Source organism: Trichoderma atroviride, chromosome 6, assembly GCF_020647795.1.
Source record: "Trichoderma atroviride chromosome 6, complete sequence".
Lineage (NCBI taxonomy): Eukaryota > Fungi > Ascomycota > Sordariomycetes > Hypocreales > Hypocreaceae > Trichoderma > Trichoderma atroviride.
Window position 1 is genome coordinate 3,247,406 of NC_089405.1, and position 14,449 is coordinate 3,261,854.

A 14,449-nucleotide genomic window follows, 5' to 3' on the forward strand; every position below is an offset into this window, starting at 1 on the left:
CTAGAATTTCCAGCCTATACCGAGTAGGAATTCATTATGGTGTCGAGCCTGTTATCTCCCAAATTTTGCCAGGAGCTGACAATTCGAGATCGCCAACTATCATCGTCTAGGATCCGCGATGGCCAACAAAGACCTGCTAGACTTTGCACAGACGGCCATAAGCCAGGTTGCAAAAATTGCCATCAATTTAGGAATCTCTCTTGTGAACCCGACGTGCGCTTCTCTTGGAACGGAACTGTGGCTGGTGGTTGACCATCTCGGCTCTATTGATCCAAACGACTACGATGAACTGAAGTTGCACATCTTCAAACTGGTCAAGCATGTTGAGAGGATATGTAGCGTAAGTCTAGAAGCCCACTAGTCGGACCAGCGCCTAACCCGTTATTAGTGGCCAAAGCGGCTCTCAACAGACCCAGCGTACGGATATCCAATGTTGGAGGCCGTCGCAGAGAAGCAAGAAGGCTCGCGAGAATATACAACAGTCAAGAGGAAAATCGAACAAGCAATTGGAAACCTCGTATCGAATGATAGGAATGGTACCGAGTCTATATGCCGCCTAAGAAGAATCGTACTGCGAGCAAACGAAATGGGGCGTGAGGTCGATGAAGAGGTGTTAACGAAGCCTCGAAAGGATAGACCGGTGGATCCTCATCCTCGTGAAATCCACGCAAAGGCTTTTCATGTTCTACGAAGTCATATGTGTTGCACATGTGATGGTTCAACCCAGGGGGGGCTTTAGTCACTTGGCGAGATTGATGTTGCAGCCAGTGCTGCAAAACACAAACGACTACGGGCAAGTTCAGTTTGACATGCTCTTTTCACGCAGTACTAAATGGGGAGAGCAATTCAACCGCTGGCAAGATGTAGAGCTGCTCGTTTCACAGTAAGATGTCTTCTTTTTCTTGAAAGATTTATCACCGAAGCTGACGATAAATGCAGGCCCCCAAAGAGGCAAAAGAGTTCAAGCAGACCAGCTAAAAGCACACGATTCTCCAAGAGCGATGAAGATCCCCGACGACTTCCACGCGCAGAAGATGCTATTGAGGTTGTTGGCCAAGGGGACTTTTGTAGCCTCATAAAGTCGGATACCAGCTCCCGCGTCCGTTTGGCAGTCCAAGACGAAAAGCTTCAGAGATATAGACCATATTTACTAAAGCAAATGGTTCAGCACCTTCCAGGCATCTCGCTCGCCAATATTCTCGAGAACTATCATCTTTCAGCCAAGATGAAAACTGCGCTCGCATATATACTTGCCCACTCCGTCTGGCAGTACTACGACACCGATTGGATGACAACTACATGGACGAGTGAGACTATCCAATTCATCTGGGAGAGTAAAGATAGCTTTTCTGGTCATCAAGGTCTCTTATTCCCATCCAAGCCTTATCTCTGTGTTCAATTCGACAACGAGGATTCCAGTTTCAACGAGTATAGCACCGTGAAGGATGAGATACATTATTACCCAAGGATCCGCACGTTGGGAATTATGCTGGTCGAAATTGGCATTGGGTCGCCACTTCCTAAGCAAGATCGCGAGCATCAAGTACAGTCATTAGCGGCTACCACCAATCAATATTTGACGCAGGCTATTCGGTGCCTGAATGACGGGAAACTCTGGGAGAACTTTGAGTTCTCTGACTACCATGATGCTGTCAAAGACTGCTTGGATCCCAAAATGTTTACTCTTTATGGAGAAGCAGAAGAAACTCAGCAAGGTCTAAGACAGCGGAGGGATGTGTTGTATAAAAAGGTTGTCTCTCGACTGAAAGACCTCCTGGAAGGGACGAAGTGGATGGAACAACTAATCAACAATAGAATTGACCCTCTGAATACTTCCTTCCAAAAATCGACTGTTCAGCAGGTTAAACAACATTCTTCTAATGACGGCCTTTGGGGGCAAAAAGATAACAATAAAGCCAAGAAAACCCGCGCAAAAGATGATAAGGATGAGAAAGAGGCCATGAAGTGGCTCTCGCGCATGCAAAAGCTGAGTGGGATCCTGTCAGCTGCCCCAGGACATTCCACCAGACGTGTTCGGATTGCTATTCTGGACACCGGTTGCGACAATGACTCCCCATTCTTTCATCTTCCATCCAATATTTCTCGTCTCAAAGGATGGAAAGACTATGTTGATGGGTCTGAGGAGTGGGTGGATAAACACGGGCATGGAACCCATCTGGTCTCTCTTATCATGGACATTGCGATAGATGCCGATGTATATATAGCACGTATCGCAGCAGATGCCACTGAACTCTCGACTGCAAGCGAAAATGTTACAAAGGTAAAGTCGTTTTGCAGCAAGTGAGTAGAAATGTGCTAACACGACTTCAGGCCATCGCCTGGGCGAGTAAGGAGTGGAAAGCCGACATAATCACAATGTCATTCGGATACACTGAGGAGAAGCAGTGTATCAGCCATGCTATACTCGATGCGTTAAATGACGATCACGGATCCAAACTCTTCTTCGCAGCTGCTTCAAACTCTGGATCAAACCAAGTGGAGATGTTTCCTGCTCGCCATGACTCAGTGATATCTATCCGCGCCACCAATGCGGATGGTCAATATGAAAGCTTTAACCCACCTCGGAGCGAGAACGACACCGTTACATTTGGAACCCTGGGCTTGAAGGTTCCGGGCGCATGGTTGAGCGACCATATCGGCAAAAAGTGTCAGACGGGCACCTCTGTTGCGACCGCAATAGCGGCAGCCACAGCAGCCCTTTTAATAGGATACATCAACAGAATAGAAGTCGGTGCTTCTTCGAAATTCATATTGCAGAACGTGAAGAGGAAGATACGTACATATCGGGGAATGCTAGCCTTGTTCAAAGCTCTCTCTACTGAGACCCTGTATCAGCACTCTTTGTATCTGACACCATGGCAACTACTGGACAAATCAGACGATGAACGATGGATAAAGATTGCGGCGGCAGTAGCAGATGTTTAGGACATTATGAGTAACTAAAGAAACTAGACCCAAAAAAAAAAAAGATAACATCAGTCATTCCATGCTGTGCGTATGACTATCAAGCCGGTCTGTATGGCCATCCGCCAGTTGTCCTTACACGTCAACCGCTGATATGCATGCTATCCTGTGCTCGCCTTCTATAAGTTCCACCTGCTCAATCTCAACCCCCCCCGAGGCTTGAAGGTGATAGATTGTTTACTCCCGCTGCACACACTGTAACTTGTCCTTTAATTTCGTCGTCTGCATCCTCTCCATCGGATTCAGAACAAGATTCCGAATCGTCTTTGCTGAGATACGCCGCATTGTGTCGAAACTCATCATATTCGACTCTTGTCCCCCTCCAACCCTTGACCTCGATCTTAAGAAGTTGATATGCAAATACAATATCATCTACCGTCTTCCATGTATCGCCCTGTTCGGTGGTAGAGGAGCTGGTGGTGCCTGTCCCGAGCCCTACGTCACCTGCAGGCGTGAGGATACCTCCAATGGCGCTCACCTCGCCGGCCTTAGTCCTTGCCGTTTGCTGAACAGCGGCAAAGCCCTTGGCGACCATCAAACCAGTGACCATGTAAACCGAATGCCGGAAGCCAGGTATATTACTGGCCTTGATAACTGCTTGAACGCGCGGCGCTCTGAGGCGTGCCTCGATTACTTCCAGACTGGGGTCGGTGACAAAATAAGTCGTTTCAAGAGCCCTCATTGTATAGGTTGTTTGCATGTTGACACTCCGCCCACCAGATACTTTCGCGGAGATGGTCTGTAGGAATTGAGACCATATAGCCATCGAAAATTCACAGCTAGCACCCCGAACTGTACTACGATCCTGATCGGCAATGGTTTCGACTCGAGGATAATCTGTCTCCAACGTCTCCTCCCCGACGGTAGTCAGCGCGCGATGCGGCCGCAGCGGGTCTGCAATGATATTGCCCAAGGCTATTGGACCTGTACCAGGCTTGAAACGAAAGCTGGGTGCAAGGAAATAAGTAGGCTGCTGGGCCATGCCGTGAATCGAAGTCGTCACGACACGACGAACTTGTTTATATAAAATTTCGGGCTTGCCCTCGCGATGAGCAAAGGTCGAAATGTGTTATTAATGTACCAAAAGAGTCCCCCTCCTCATGATAAACATATCTGAAATAGAGGGTATGCATCTCTCAGCCTTTGCGTAATCAATTTCTACGCATAAGTTGCGGGGTTCCGACCAATGGCTTCCGATGGCACCACGTGAAGTCCCATCTCCCCTCCATTCACAAGCGGAACAGAAGAAGACGTGTAACAGCGGAGTTATTTTCTTTCTACATCTTTTTAGTCCTAGCGTCTCTGAAGTGCCTCTGCAAAAATGGACAAGACAATTTCTCAAGCAAGTGCAGATTGTTTGCAGAGCTTCACGGACTGCTTGGCCGTCGAGTCACTGGGAAAGGATGAATGGGCTGAGAACCGCTTGGCCGACTTTAACCTCTGGGTCTCGGGTACAGGAGCATCTGCGCAAAAGCGAGCTTCTCTGGACTCCAGACTCGCCCTTGAGCCTCAGGCGCGAGAGGTCATATTGACCCTCTTGAACCACCTCGCTGAGGCTGTCAATCGGTGCAAAGCGTTAGGTGAGAGACGAATCATCATCCTGTCGACGAGGTGGCTGCTAATTTCGGTTACAAACTTGCCTTAGCCCTCTCTGAGATTATCAACCAGGACGTGGGGCATACAGACGAGCAACCCGTTGCGGGAGCACAAACAGGTCGATCGTCACCTGTTTGGTCAGACGAATCCACCGACGAAGAGTTGGAGGTAGAATTAAGACTGCTCGCTTCACGCAGCCCATTAGGCAAACAAATGAAAGCTGTGGAGCTGATGCTCGATCAGCTTGCCCGAATCGCTCTCGCAGTGCGAAGATCAGGTAGACGTTCGCGGCTGCAGAAAGCAGATCAACGGTTCAAACCGGAAGACCACAGCGACTTGCAAACACATCTCGTTACAATTCTACTTGCCCACCCTGAGTCTTCCGGTGGGCCATTCCATTTATTTGATCTGAATAATCCCAGCATTTTAAAGGAGCAAACCGATCCTGCGAGACTGAGCGAGATTCAGCAACGCCTGGTTCGGTGCAATCTGAAGCGTCGAAACCGATTCTTATATGCCCAACGACATGCTGAAAAGTTAGGGTCAGGTATTTTACAGAACCAATCTCACATACAGCCTATAGAAGCGACCGAATCACCTCCGAATGCTTCTAAAGAGCCCGTCAAGGTAGCTGTAACCTCAGTACCACTGCCTATCCAAGAAAAACAACCAGATCGAGGAGAGAACGCGCCAGTAAATCCGACAGTAAGGACAGGCACCAGCGCATCAGCAGTCAGTAATGTCCTGGCTCTGCAGCAGATGCATAAATCAGCGCCAGCCGCATCGACGGTCATGTCAACGACAGTCCGCTTACTCAAATATCCTCACCCCCCAAAGGTTGGGGAGGACGTGCTGATATTCAAGTGCCCATGTTGTTGCCAAGCACTTCCTAGGGTCTTTTTAGAAGGTCAAAAGTGGAAGTAAGTCGTTTGACCTGAAGTGTGGATTGTACATTATTCTGACTCGAGACAGAAAACACCTTGCTCATGACCTAAGCCCATACACTTGCATACTACCCGATTGCATTAAACCCGAGACTCTCTTTGCCACAAAAGAGAACTGGCGAGCCCATCTCCTCAACGAGCACCATAGTTCTGAGCACTGGATCTGTTTTTCCTGTCGAGATGGTAGAAGGTTTCACGAGGAGAATGCCTTTCGGGAACATATTATCGAAACGCACGCAACATCCATACCACAAGACGATATTCCGCTATTGGTTGACATCTCCAAGCGGACAATGCCGATGAGCATCGGAGCATGCCCACTCTGCAATTGGGTGGAAGCTCAAGGAGGCAAAGTGGACGAAGATGTTCTCCTCGATCATATTGCCAAAGATGTCCACTCTTTTTCGCTGAGATCATTGCCATGGGCAGATGACAACGGCGAGGAGACTGACAGAATAATGAGCCGAAGCAAGTCCAAGGTTGACAGCTGGCTTATAAACAATAATCTACTGAATGAAAGCCTTGAGGGAGCCAAAGAAGCCCAGGCGAAGAAAGCCGATGCCTCCGATTACTTTCAGCAAAATGCGTATTTCGCGGATAGTTTGGCAACTTCAGCCTCTAGCGAAGACAAATCGGTCATTTCAATAGAAAGAGAGCTGGAGAAATTGAGGCAAATGGATGACTCTCTTACGTTTGGAAGCATAAATGAGGCGAGATCTGATTACGAAGCCAACGCAATGGATATATCCGATACGAAACCTTGCCAAAGCCAGATGGTGTCTGACGAGAAGATCGCCCAGCCATGGAGTATTAATACGGTCAAGTGTATTAAGCAGCTTCGGTGCAATAGCGTTGTTTATTCAGTAACTTTCTCGCACGACTCATCACTTATAGCGTCAGGTTCACGCGATGAAACAATACGGCTATGGCGTACTGATACAGGCGAGTGTATTCAGACGTTTAAAGGCCATAGTGACACGATTCGATCGGTAACCTTCTCGCACGACTCATCGCTTATAGCATCAGGTTCATATGATAAAACAATCCGGCTATGGCGTACTAATACAGGCGAGTGTATTCGGACGCTTAAAGGCCATAGTCATATAATTCGATCGGTAACCTTCTCACACGATTCATCGCTTATAGCATCAGGTTCAGATGATAAAACAATCCGGATATGGGATTTTACTACAGGTGCTTGTGTGCAAACGCTTGAAGGCCATAGTGATTGCGTTAACTCAGTAACCTTCTCGCACGACTCATCGCTTATAGCATCAGGTTCAGACGATGAAACAATCCGGATATGGGATTTTACTACAGGTGCTTATGTGCAAACGCTTGAAGGCCATAGTAAATTGGTTTGGTCAATAGCCTTTTCACATGACTCGTCGCTTATAGCATCAGGCTCAGAAGATGAAACAATCCGGATATGGGATTTTACTACAGGTGCTTGTGTGCAAATGCTTCAAGGGCATAATCATGGCGTTAACTCAGTAACCTTCTCGCACAACTCATCGCTTATAGCATCAGGTTCAGACGATGAAACAATCCGGATATGGGATTTTACTACAGGTGCTTGTGTGCAAACGCTTGAAGGCCATAGTAAATGGGTTCAGTCAGTAGCCTTTTCACATGACTCGTCGCTTATAGCATCAGGTTCAGGTGATGAAACAATCCGAATATGGAGCGCGGATAATACTACATAGTGGAAAGCTTAGAGGTCTAATGTACATGTATCATGCGAACACCTTGAATAAATTACCAGAATCTTGCTCTTCTGGAGAGCAAGTATCCAATGCGTAGCACAAGCCAACACGCAGACCTCCCATCTAGTTCAATGCATGTAGGATAAGATATAATATATGCCGCTCTTACGTACACATTAAGCATCAGAGTGCAACTGACAGTTTAAGTTCAGGCTACGGAGGATGGAGTAGTATCATGTACATCCACTGATAGGCAAGCTAATATATAAAACCTCTACCAAAACTAGTTATTTTAGTCTCTCATCAATATTTTTTTCAGAAGGATTCGACAATTACTGTCAAAATCCGCGTCCGTCGTCAATTGTTGGTAAGGTCCTGTAGCTTCAGCTACGTATTGGCGTCCATCTTCAACCTATAATATGGAATTTTCCAAATCATTGAGGCATCGAGAGAAGACCCGCCTTCTCACAAGGCGGGCTTCCTTTCAAGCAGCAAGCGATGCTGACGGGAATCTATACTGAGGATCGGGGTAGTCAAAATACTACCATTCACAACAGTTTGTTACGAGACCTGAAAATTTATTTAGTTGCCTCTAAAGGACGTCTGTGGCGCCGCCGATACAGAGTTATGTATACATCACTCATACAACCACAAGATGATAGAGAAATCTAGTTCCTCATCCAAGCACATACGACCATAGGTAGTGGAGAATTCGGGGTCCCGTCTGCTCCCCCATAGACAAGCCACTAACCGGCAGATTAGTAGTTGAGTGGGTGACCATCAGCGAACACCGGCTGTTGTATGTTTTCTTTTTTGCCTCTCCTCATTGTTTTGTCGTGATGCAAACGTGGTTGTTCCATAGTGGACTGTAGCGCAGGTTTCTGCCACATACGACCATATCCATTGGAATATACGGGATCCCGTCCGCTCTCCCAGAGTCAAGCCAATGAGAGGCAGATTAGTAGTCAGGTGGGTGACCACTGGCGAACACCGGCTGTTGTATGTCTTTTTCTTTTTGTTTTTTTTATCTTGGCCTTCCCAAGGTTCTGATGCTTCATGTGTGAATTTGTGGTCGTGCAGTAAAATTCCCATTCGGGCTAAAGGGATAAGCTAGTCTCGAATAAGCAAGCGGTGTGACATTGTTCCGGGCAAATCGATGGTGGGGTCGGCACTCTATTTTAGCGTCGCCTTGTCAAAGTTACCCCACTAGAGCTTCCATAGTTCACCACCAGCTTCTTGGCTGTAACTCTATAATCCTTTTGTCTGCCATTTTCTTTGTTTCACCACTCAGATTCCCTTGATCTGGACGGTTTCTTCTTCTCGGGATATACCAACTCCCCTCACTTCTCTTCCCAACACCCGCAACAAATACAGTCACATCACAGCCTTCAACCATGTCGTACGTCACTCTGGCCCAGCAGGGCCTCAGTGCTACCGAGTCACGCAACTGGGATGAAGCCGTCACCAAGCTGTCCACTGCCCTGCAGAGCTCTATGAATCCCGCCTGGCTCATTGCCCGCTCAAAGGCCCTGATCGGGCTCGAGCGATACGAAGCAGCCCTGGACGATGCCGACCTGGCGTGGCACACTGCCTATGAGCGCAACAAGCGTGATCTCATGGCCAGCGCCCAGTACCGCCGCGGCGTGGCCTTTTACCACATGAAGCAATACGCAAACGCCGACTACTGCTACCTGCACTGTATGAGACTCATCAAAGGCGGTCCAGCGGTGCCCAAGGAGGATCCCGGCCTGAAGCATGTGGACGACAAGGGATTCTGGACGGTGACTGCAGACCAGGCCACTGCTGATGCCCGCAGCGAGGAAGCCGACAAAAAGGACGATGCTCTCAAATCCGCCATGGGCGGACAGGGTCAGTCTCAGCCACAGCAAAGAGAGTCGCGAATGGCCGGTGTTATGCGAACCCAGGCCCTCAAGGCGATGGAGAAGCTGCCGGAGGATGATGCTGGGAGGAAATTGACGACGGCTTTGATTCCCCAGCAAAAGGAGCTCGCTGTCCACAAGTCTGCCAAAGCTCAAGATGAAGCCAGACCCGCAGTAACAAAGCCCGTGGTTCCCAGCGATGCGCCACTCCGCCTTCAGGATTTCCAGAGCAACACGGCCATGTCTGTTTCCATCTTCTCAAAGGGCGTCAACAAGGAGAAGCTCAAGGTGGAATTTCTTGAAACCTCGGTTCGCCTGGACCCTCTCATCTATCCCAACGGCGACGAGAAGGAGTTTCAGCTTCATCTGTGGGGAGAAATCGACCCCTCCAAGTCCAAGTTTAGCGTCACTCCCAACAAGGTCGAACTCAGCCTGGCGAAGAAGGCTGCCGGCAAATGGCCAACTCTCCAATCCGATGGATCCTCAGCAGCACAGCCCGCTGTAGTAAAGCCTGCTGTTGTAGCAGCGTAAGTTTATTCATCATCGTCTCTTCATTTCCTTTCGTGTACATTGCTGGCTAACTCAAGATTTCAGACCAGAGACCAAAAAATCAGAACCTGTCGTTGATTCAGCCAAAAGCGAGCCTTCAGAGGCTCCAGCCGCAAAGCCATCCTATCCCACGTCCTCCCGCTCCGGCCCCAAAAACTGGGACAAGGTCGGCGAAGACGAGAACTCGGATGACGATAAGGACGTCAACCTGTTCTTCAAGAAGCTCTACAAGGGAGCCACCCCCGAGCAGCAGCGCGCCATGATGAAGAGCTTCACGGAGAGCAATGGAACATCCCTCAGCACGAACTGGGACGACGTCAAGGACAAGCGGGTTGAGACGGTGCCACCCGATGGCGTCGAGGCAAAGAAGTGGGATTAAGTGCTGCTACTTGCTGGAAAGGGTTGCAATGGAGGACTGTCTAGATTGACGACATATCAAGTGCGTATAATGTGCGCGGCGCACGAACGGGACAAAAGGGGCTTTGCGTTTATTTATTGTTGCTAGTTTGCTTTATCGTATCACATTGACTCGAGATACACTCTGTACTATACACTAATTTTCTTCTTCTTCTCATTTCTACTTTGCCCGTTGCTGCCATGATGCACTCAAACATGTCAATCATAAATCTCTACGCTGCATGCTCATCATATAAAACACCATCATCACGCCTCCACACCAGGATCCAGCTCCTTGACCCTCCTCACAACATCCCCATACCACACACTCTTCTTCAACCCACTCTGCGCCAGCCCCGGCGTCCACGCCTCCTCGCCACGATACTTCTCCGCCATGCCCCGCGGGATATGCGCCGCCCTCGACAAAAAGTCCTCGGCAGCAATATACGCCCCCCTCAGCCACCGCGCGCCCTGCCCGCCCTCGACGTCAAACGCATTCCGCCCATGCAGCACCCGCAGATTGTCAAACAGCACGCAGTCGTCCTGCTCCATCTTGTGCTCGTGGATGGCGTCCTTGTCATTAATCAGCGAGGCGAAGATGCGCGCCGGCTCGATCCACTGCCGGATGTCCTTGACGGGGCTGAGATACCGCCCCTGGAACGGCGGCGACCAGTACACGCTGGAGAAGCCCGCGGCGTTGCCGTCCAGCACGTAGCGGGAGCTGAAGTAGTGGTGGCCGTGCTTGCCGTACTGGTAGGGCACATGGTGCTCGGCCAGCGGCGCCAGGCGGTGCCTCGTCACAAACGGCCACAGCAGGCGCCCGACGCGCTCGCCGTCGCTGAAGAGCGACTCGCCGCCCGCGCACGAATTGTCCATGCAGTGCAGCACCTGGATCATCGGCGGCGGGTCCAGGTACAGCAGGTCCTGGTGCAGGCCCAGGTAGCCGCTCGTGTACGCGACGTTCTCGGCGTTGGGCTTTGCGCGGACGTCAAAGGTGCGCCCGTAAAAGGTCTCGCGGATGTTGGCGATGCGCGTCGTGATGCGCACAACCGACTCCTCGTCCCGCGGCACGTTCTTGAGGTACACCAGGCCGAAGCGGCAGATGTCGATGATGACGTCCCAAAAGGCCTCGCTGTCGTCCCTCATGAACTCGGCGTAGTCGATCCTGCGCACCTGCTGGGCGATGGTCTCGCGATCCCAGTACACGACCCCCGTGCGGCGCAGGACCGATCGCTTGCGAGGCAGCCGCACATCCTCCATGCCCTTGCGCTTGAGCGACAGGTCGACCGATTCCCACGGCAGCAGCATAACGTGCTCCTTTCCATCTTGCACAAACCGCGGGATGTCGTTGAGAAACTGTATCTCCAGGCCCTTCTTCGTCGGCTTCACGTGCTCCAGCCCAACATCCACCGGAATCTCGACCGACGAAAACGTCTTTTGACCAGACGACACGTCCCTGCACCGCGCACAGGCGCAACTATCCCGCAGCGTCGCCGGCTTCAGCGTCCGCCGCCCATTCTCCGTCGCCGGATCCTCCACAAACAGAAACCTGTCCGTCCACGCAACTTTCACGGGACCATTCTCCTCCGGACCGTCCAGGTCATGGTACGTGAACCGCTTGGCGTGTTTCGGAATGTCCAGCTTGGGCCAGTATCGCGAGGCCGACGTCGCAGCCTGGTGTTGCGGGCCTGCCTCCTTGGCCTGGATCCTCCTCGACTGTGGCCTGTAGCGAGGCTCTTCCGTCTCTGCAGCAGCAGTAGCAGCATCTCTCTGAGGCTGTCTCTGTCTCTGGTTTTGACTTTCTCGTTGGCGTTTCCACGGGGCTTGAGTTCCCACGCCGCGACAGGCCACGGCTCTGACTTGCGCTTTTGCCGTGGCGGCGGCTCTGGCTTGTGAGGTGCGGGCCAGCGACAACATTGTGAAAAAGTTGCTGCTTATGAACTGGCGCTGGATCAAATTTTCAATGCATCTAAATCAAGAGCTGCTGGTAAATGCAAAAATACATGACACGTCGGTCGTCTATGAGGAGAACCGGAGTTGACAAAGTCGCATGTCAGGTCCCTTTTTTGCGCTAATAAGAGAGCTGAAGTGGACCGAGGCACAGGTCCGGCAACAAAGCACCAAGTGATGCGGCCAGAAAATAGTAGTCGACAGCCTTGCCGAAAAGTCAGAGTAAAATTTACGTTGCTCAATTAGCCTGCATTGACTTGCTCTTTAGCTTTCCAAGTGTCTGATCAGATGATGTTGAGAAATGAACTCATTGCTTCGGCTCAAAGGAACATTCACACATTAGCCACCACCAACCCCTCAATCTCAGGGTCCTACCTATTCAGGCAATCGCAATACTTTGCAGTATTCACTTTGTCAAATCAAGTCCAGTTTATTCTTCATGTTTCAAAGTTTCTTGTTATTGATTGAAATGCATTTTCATCTTTGATAAAAAGGTAAATGTGCCCCTATAGCTGGATCCAGATTCATTCCATCATTACTCATGTCCATTAAACGGCACGTCGCTGTCATGTTGTCCAACTCCCATGTGCATACATATACAATATCATCGCCTAGAAATCACCTTGATCGTACAACACAAGTCCGATAAAAAAAGAAAAAAAAAAAAAAAAAGCTGAAAATAGACGTCAAAGACGACTTCATCGATTTCGATTGCTCGACCATCTCTTTACCATAACCTCTCTGATCTTGTACAATTTCATCGCCTCCGTGATGCCCTTCTTCAACCCCTCTTCAAACTTGTGCGGAGGCGGCACATCCACGTAAATGAGCACCAAGCTCTTGGTGACGTGGGACAAGACGCGTACAACGCTGTGTAGCCACGACCATGGTTTTCGCGGGCCTTTTTTTCCTTGCTTCTTCCACCACGCATCTGAATACGAGGGAATCACAATCAGGCCAAACTCGGCGTGGTCAAACACTGGTCCCCTGGTGTAAAGAAGCCAATCGACTCCAAATTTGATGCCCCCGCGGGGAACCCATCCCAACGATCTGAAATGATGGTACACGGCATAGTGAACCAAGAATCCATCGTCCGGCTCCAGATCAGGTTCGTCGGGGCCGTTGCGGGGAGGAAAGTAAGAGTATTGCCGGAACAGAGAAAAGAGCTCTTGGCGCGACAGCACTCTGCCAGATGCAGGGTCGCAGACTTCCAGCACGCCAAGGCCAAATGAAAGGAAGAAGGCTTCCTCTGGTGTCAACTGGAGATGTTCCTTATTGATAATGGGGTCGGACACTGGTACGCTTGCCAATGGGAGTGAAGGCAGGGTCTGGCTAGTTGCGTTGCCATTGCCATTGGCTTGGGAGGGCTTTGAATACGACACAGGAGGCGAGCGGTTGGGGCTGGGAGGATCGGACGCCTTGTACGTAGCTGATTCCACGGTGGGAGAGAATCGGACACTCTTTCTGCGCTTCAACGTCTTGTTTCCCGCGCCATCACTCGATGAAATTACAGATCTATCGTCTCTAAAGATTTCTGGAGTTTCGTTGGTGATGGGAGTCCGAGGCTCTTCAGAGTCTTCTGTTGAAGACCCATGAGGCGACGACGACTCGTTGGCTTTGGACGCATTTACTTTGCCAAGCCTGGCAAGATCGGCAGCAGAGTTTGGCAGCGCCAAAAGCTGTAGCGGTCCGACAGGTGCAAGAAGCAGTAGAGGCTTCAGAATCGACTCGAGGCGCGATACAACGACGGCCGAGTTTGGAAGTGCGAGGAGCTCCAACGGACCAACTGGTGCAACAAAGGTTGGGGTGGAGTCTGGCACAACCCTGGCCTTTTCTGCGGCTAGTCGCTCCTCTTCCAGCCTTGTCTGCAAAATAACTTCTTGCTCGAGTCGCGCACGCTCCCACTTGGCTTGAGCTCGCTCCTCTCGCCGCTGCTGCGTGAAAATCTCGCTGACATGGACTTCCTGGAGTCCTCTCTGGACTTGTTCTCTCTTCAGCCAGTTGGGCTCACTGCGACTCAGGTTGCCCTTGCCATAGAAGCCTTGCTCCCACAAGGCCCTCATAGACTTTTCATCTTTGATGTGGACTGAGATTGTCGTCTCAGACCAGACGCCCTGGTGGATCACGGCAGGCTCTGCGGGCGGTGGTCGGAAAACCTGGCCCAGCCATGCGTAGGCAACGTGAATCAGCGAAATTGGGTTGTTGGGATAGAAGGCTGGGAGGGGAAAGGTTCGGATGGGTGCAGGAAGCGCGTATATCTGGTGGATAGACGGGCCTCGCTTTTGCTGCGCAGCCGGAACTGCAGCTTCGGACTGGGCCTTGGCCGGTGCTGGAGCCGGAGCTGCAGGATTTGGTTGCAGCTCAGCCGAAGCCTTGCCAATAGAAGGGGGCTCGGTTTGGACTTGCATCTCAGCCATTTCGGACTGGGATCATTTTGACCTTG

The 14,449-nt window shown here is 50.6% G+C and overlaps 7 protein-coding genes across 7 annotated transcripts; 4 read left to right on the forward strand and 3 right to left on the reverse strand.

The window, feature by feature from the left end:
* Positions 1-118: 118 nt before the first annotated feature.
* TrAtP1_011697 (uncharacterized protein) lies at positions 119-739 on the forward strand (the record flags this gene model as incomplete). Its single annotated transcript, XM_066115225.1, has 2 exons — positions 119-340; positions 389-739. 2 exons carry the CDS (start codon positions 119-121, stop codon positions 737-739), a joined length of 573 nt encoding a protein of 190 aa, XP_065971323.1.
* Positions 740-755: 16 nt separating this feature from the next.
* Positions 756-2,946, forward strand: TrAtP1_011698 (uncharacterized protein; the record flags this gene model as incomplete). Its single annotated transcript, XM_014084787.2, has 3 exons — positions 756-883; positions 940-2,281; positions 2,332-2,946. 3 exons carry the CDS (start codon positions 756-758, stop codon positions 2,944-2,946), a joined length of 2,085 nt encoding a protein of 694 aa, XP_013940262.2.
* A 181-nt stretch (positions 2,947-3,127) lies between these two features.
* TrAtP1_011699 (uncharacterized protein) lies at positions 3,128-3,967 on the reverse strand (the record flags this gene model as incomplete). The annotated part of the gene is made up of 1 exon (XM_014084788.2): positions 3,128-3,967. One exon carries the CDS (start codon positions 3,965-3,967, stop codon positions 3,128-3,130), a length of 840 nt encoding a protein of 279 aa, XP_013940263.2.
* Positions 3,968-4,306: 339 nt separating this feature from the next.
* Positions 4,307-6,438, forward strand: TrAtP1_011700 (uncharacterized protein; the record flags this gene model as incomplete). Its single annotated transcript, XM_066115226.1, has 4 exons — positions 4,307-4,565; positions 4,631-5,501; positions 5,554-6,366; positions 6,420-6,438. The coding sequence occupies 4 exons, from the start codon at positions 4,307-4,309 to the stop codon at positions 6,436-6,438; spliced, it is 1,962 nt and encodes a 653-aa protein (XP_065971324.1).
* Positions 6,439-8,469: 2,031 nt separating this feature from the next.
* Positions 8,470-10,199, forward strand: TrAtP1_011701 (uncharacterized protein). Its single transcript, XM_014084791.2, has 2 exons — positions 8,470-9,638; positions 9,706-10,199. Exons 1-2 carry the CDS (start codon positions 8,626-8,628, stop codon positions 10,037-10,039), a joined length of 1,347 nt encoding a protein of 448 aa, XP_013940266.1. The 5' UTR covers positions 8,470-8,625; the 3' UTR covers positions 10,040-10,199.
* Positions 10,200-10,323: 124 nt separating this feature from the next.
* Positions 10,324-11,973, reverse strand: TrAtP1_011702 (uncharacterized protein; the record flags this gene model as incomplete). Its single annotated transcript, XM_014083226.2, has 1 exon — positions 10,324-11,973. One exon carries the CDS (start codon positions 11,971-11,973, stop codon positions 10,324-10,326), a length of 1,650 nt encoding a protein of 549 aa, XP_013938701.2.
* Positions 11,974-12,704: 731 nt separating this feature from the next.
* On the reverse strand, positions 12,705-14,423 carry TrAtP1_011703 (uncharacterized protein; the record flags this gene model as incomplete). The annotated part of the gene is made up of 1 exon (XM_014084792.2): positions 12,705-14,423. One exon carries the CDS (start codon positions 14,421-14,423, stop codon positions 12,705-12,707), a length of 1,719 nt encoding a protein of 572 aa, XP_013940267.2.
* Between the last annotated feature and the right edge of the window lie 26 nt (positions 14,424-14,449).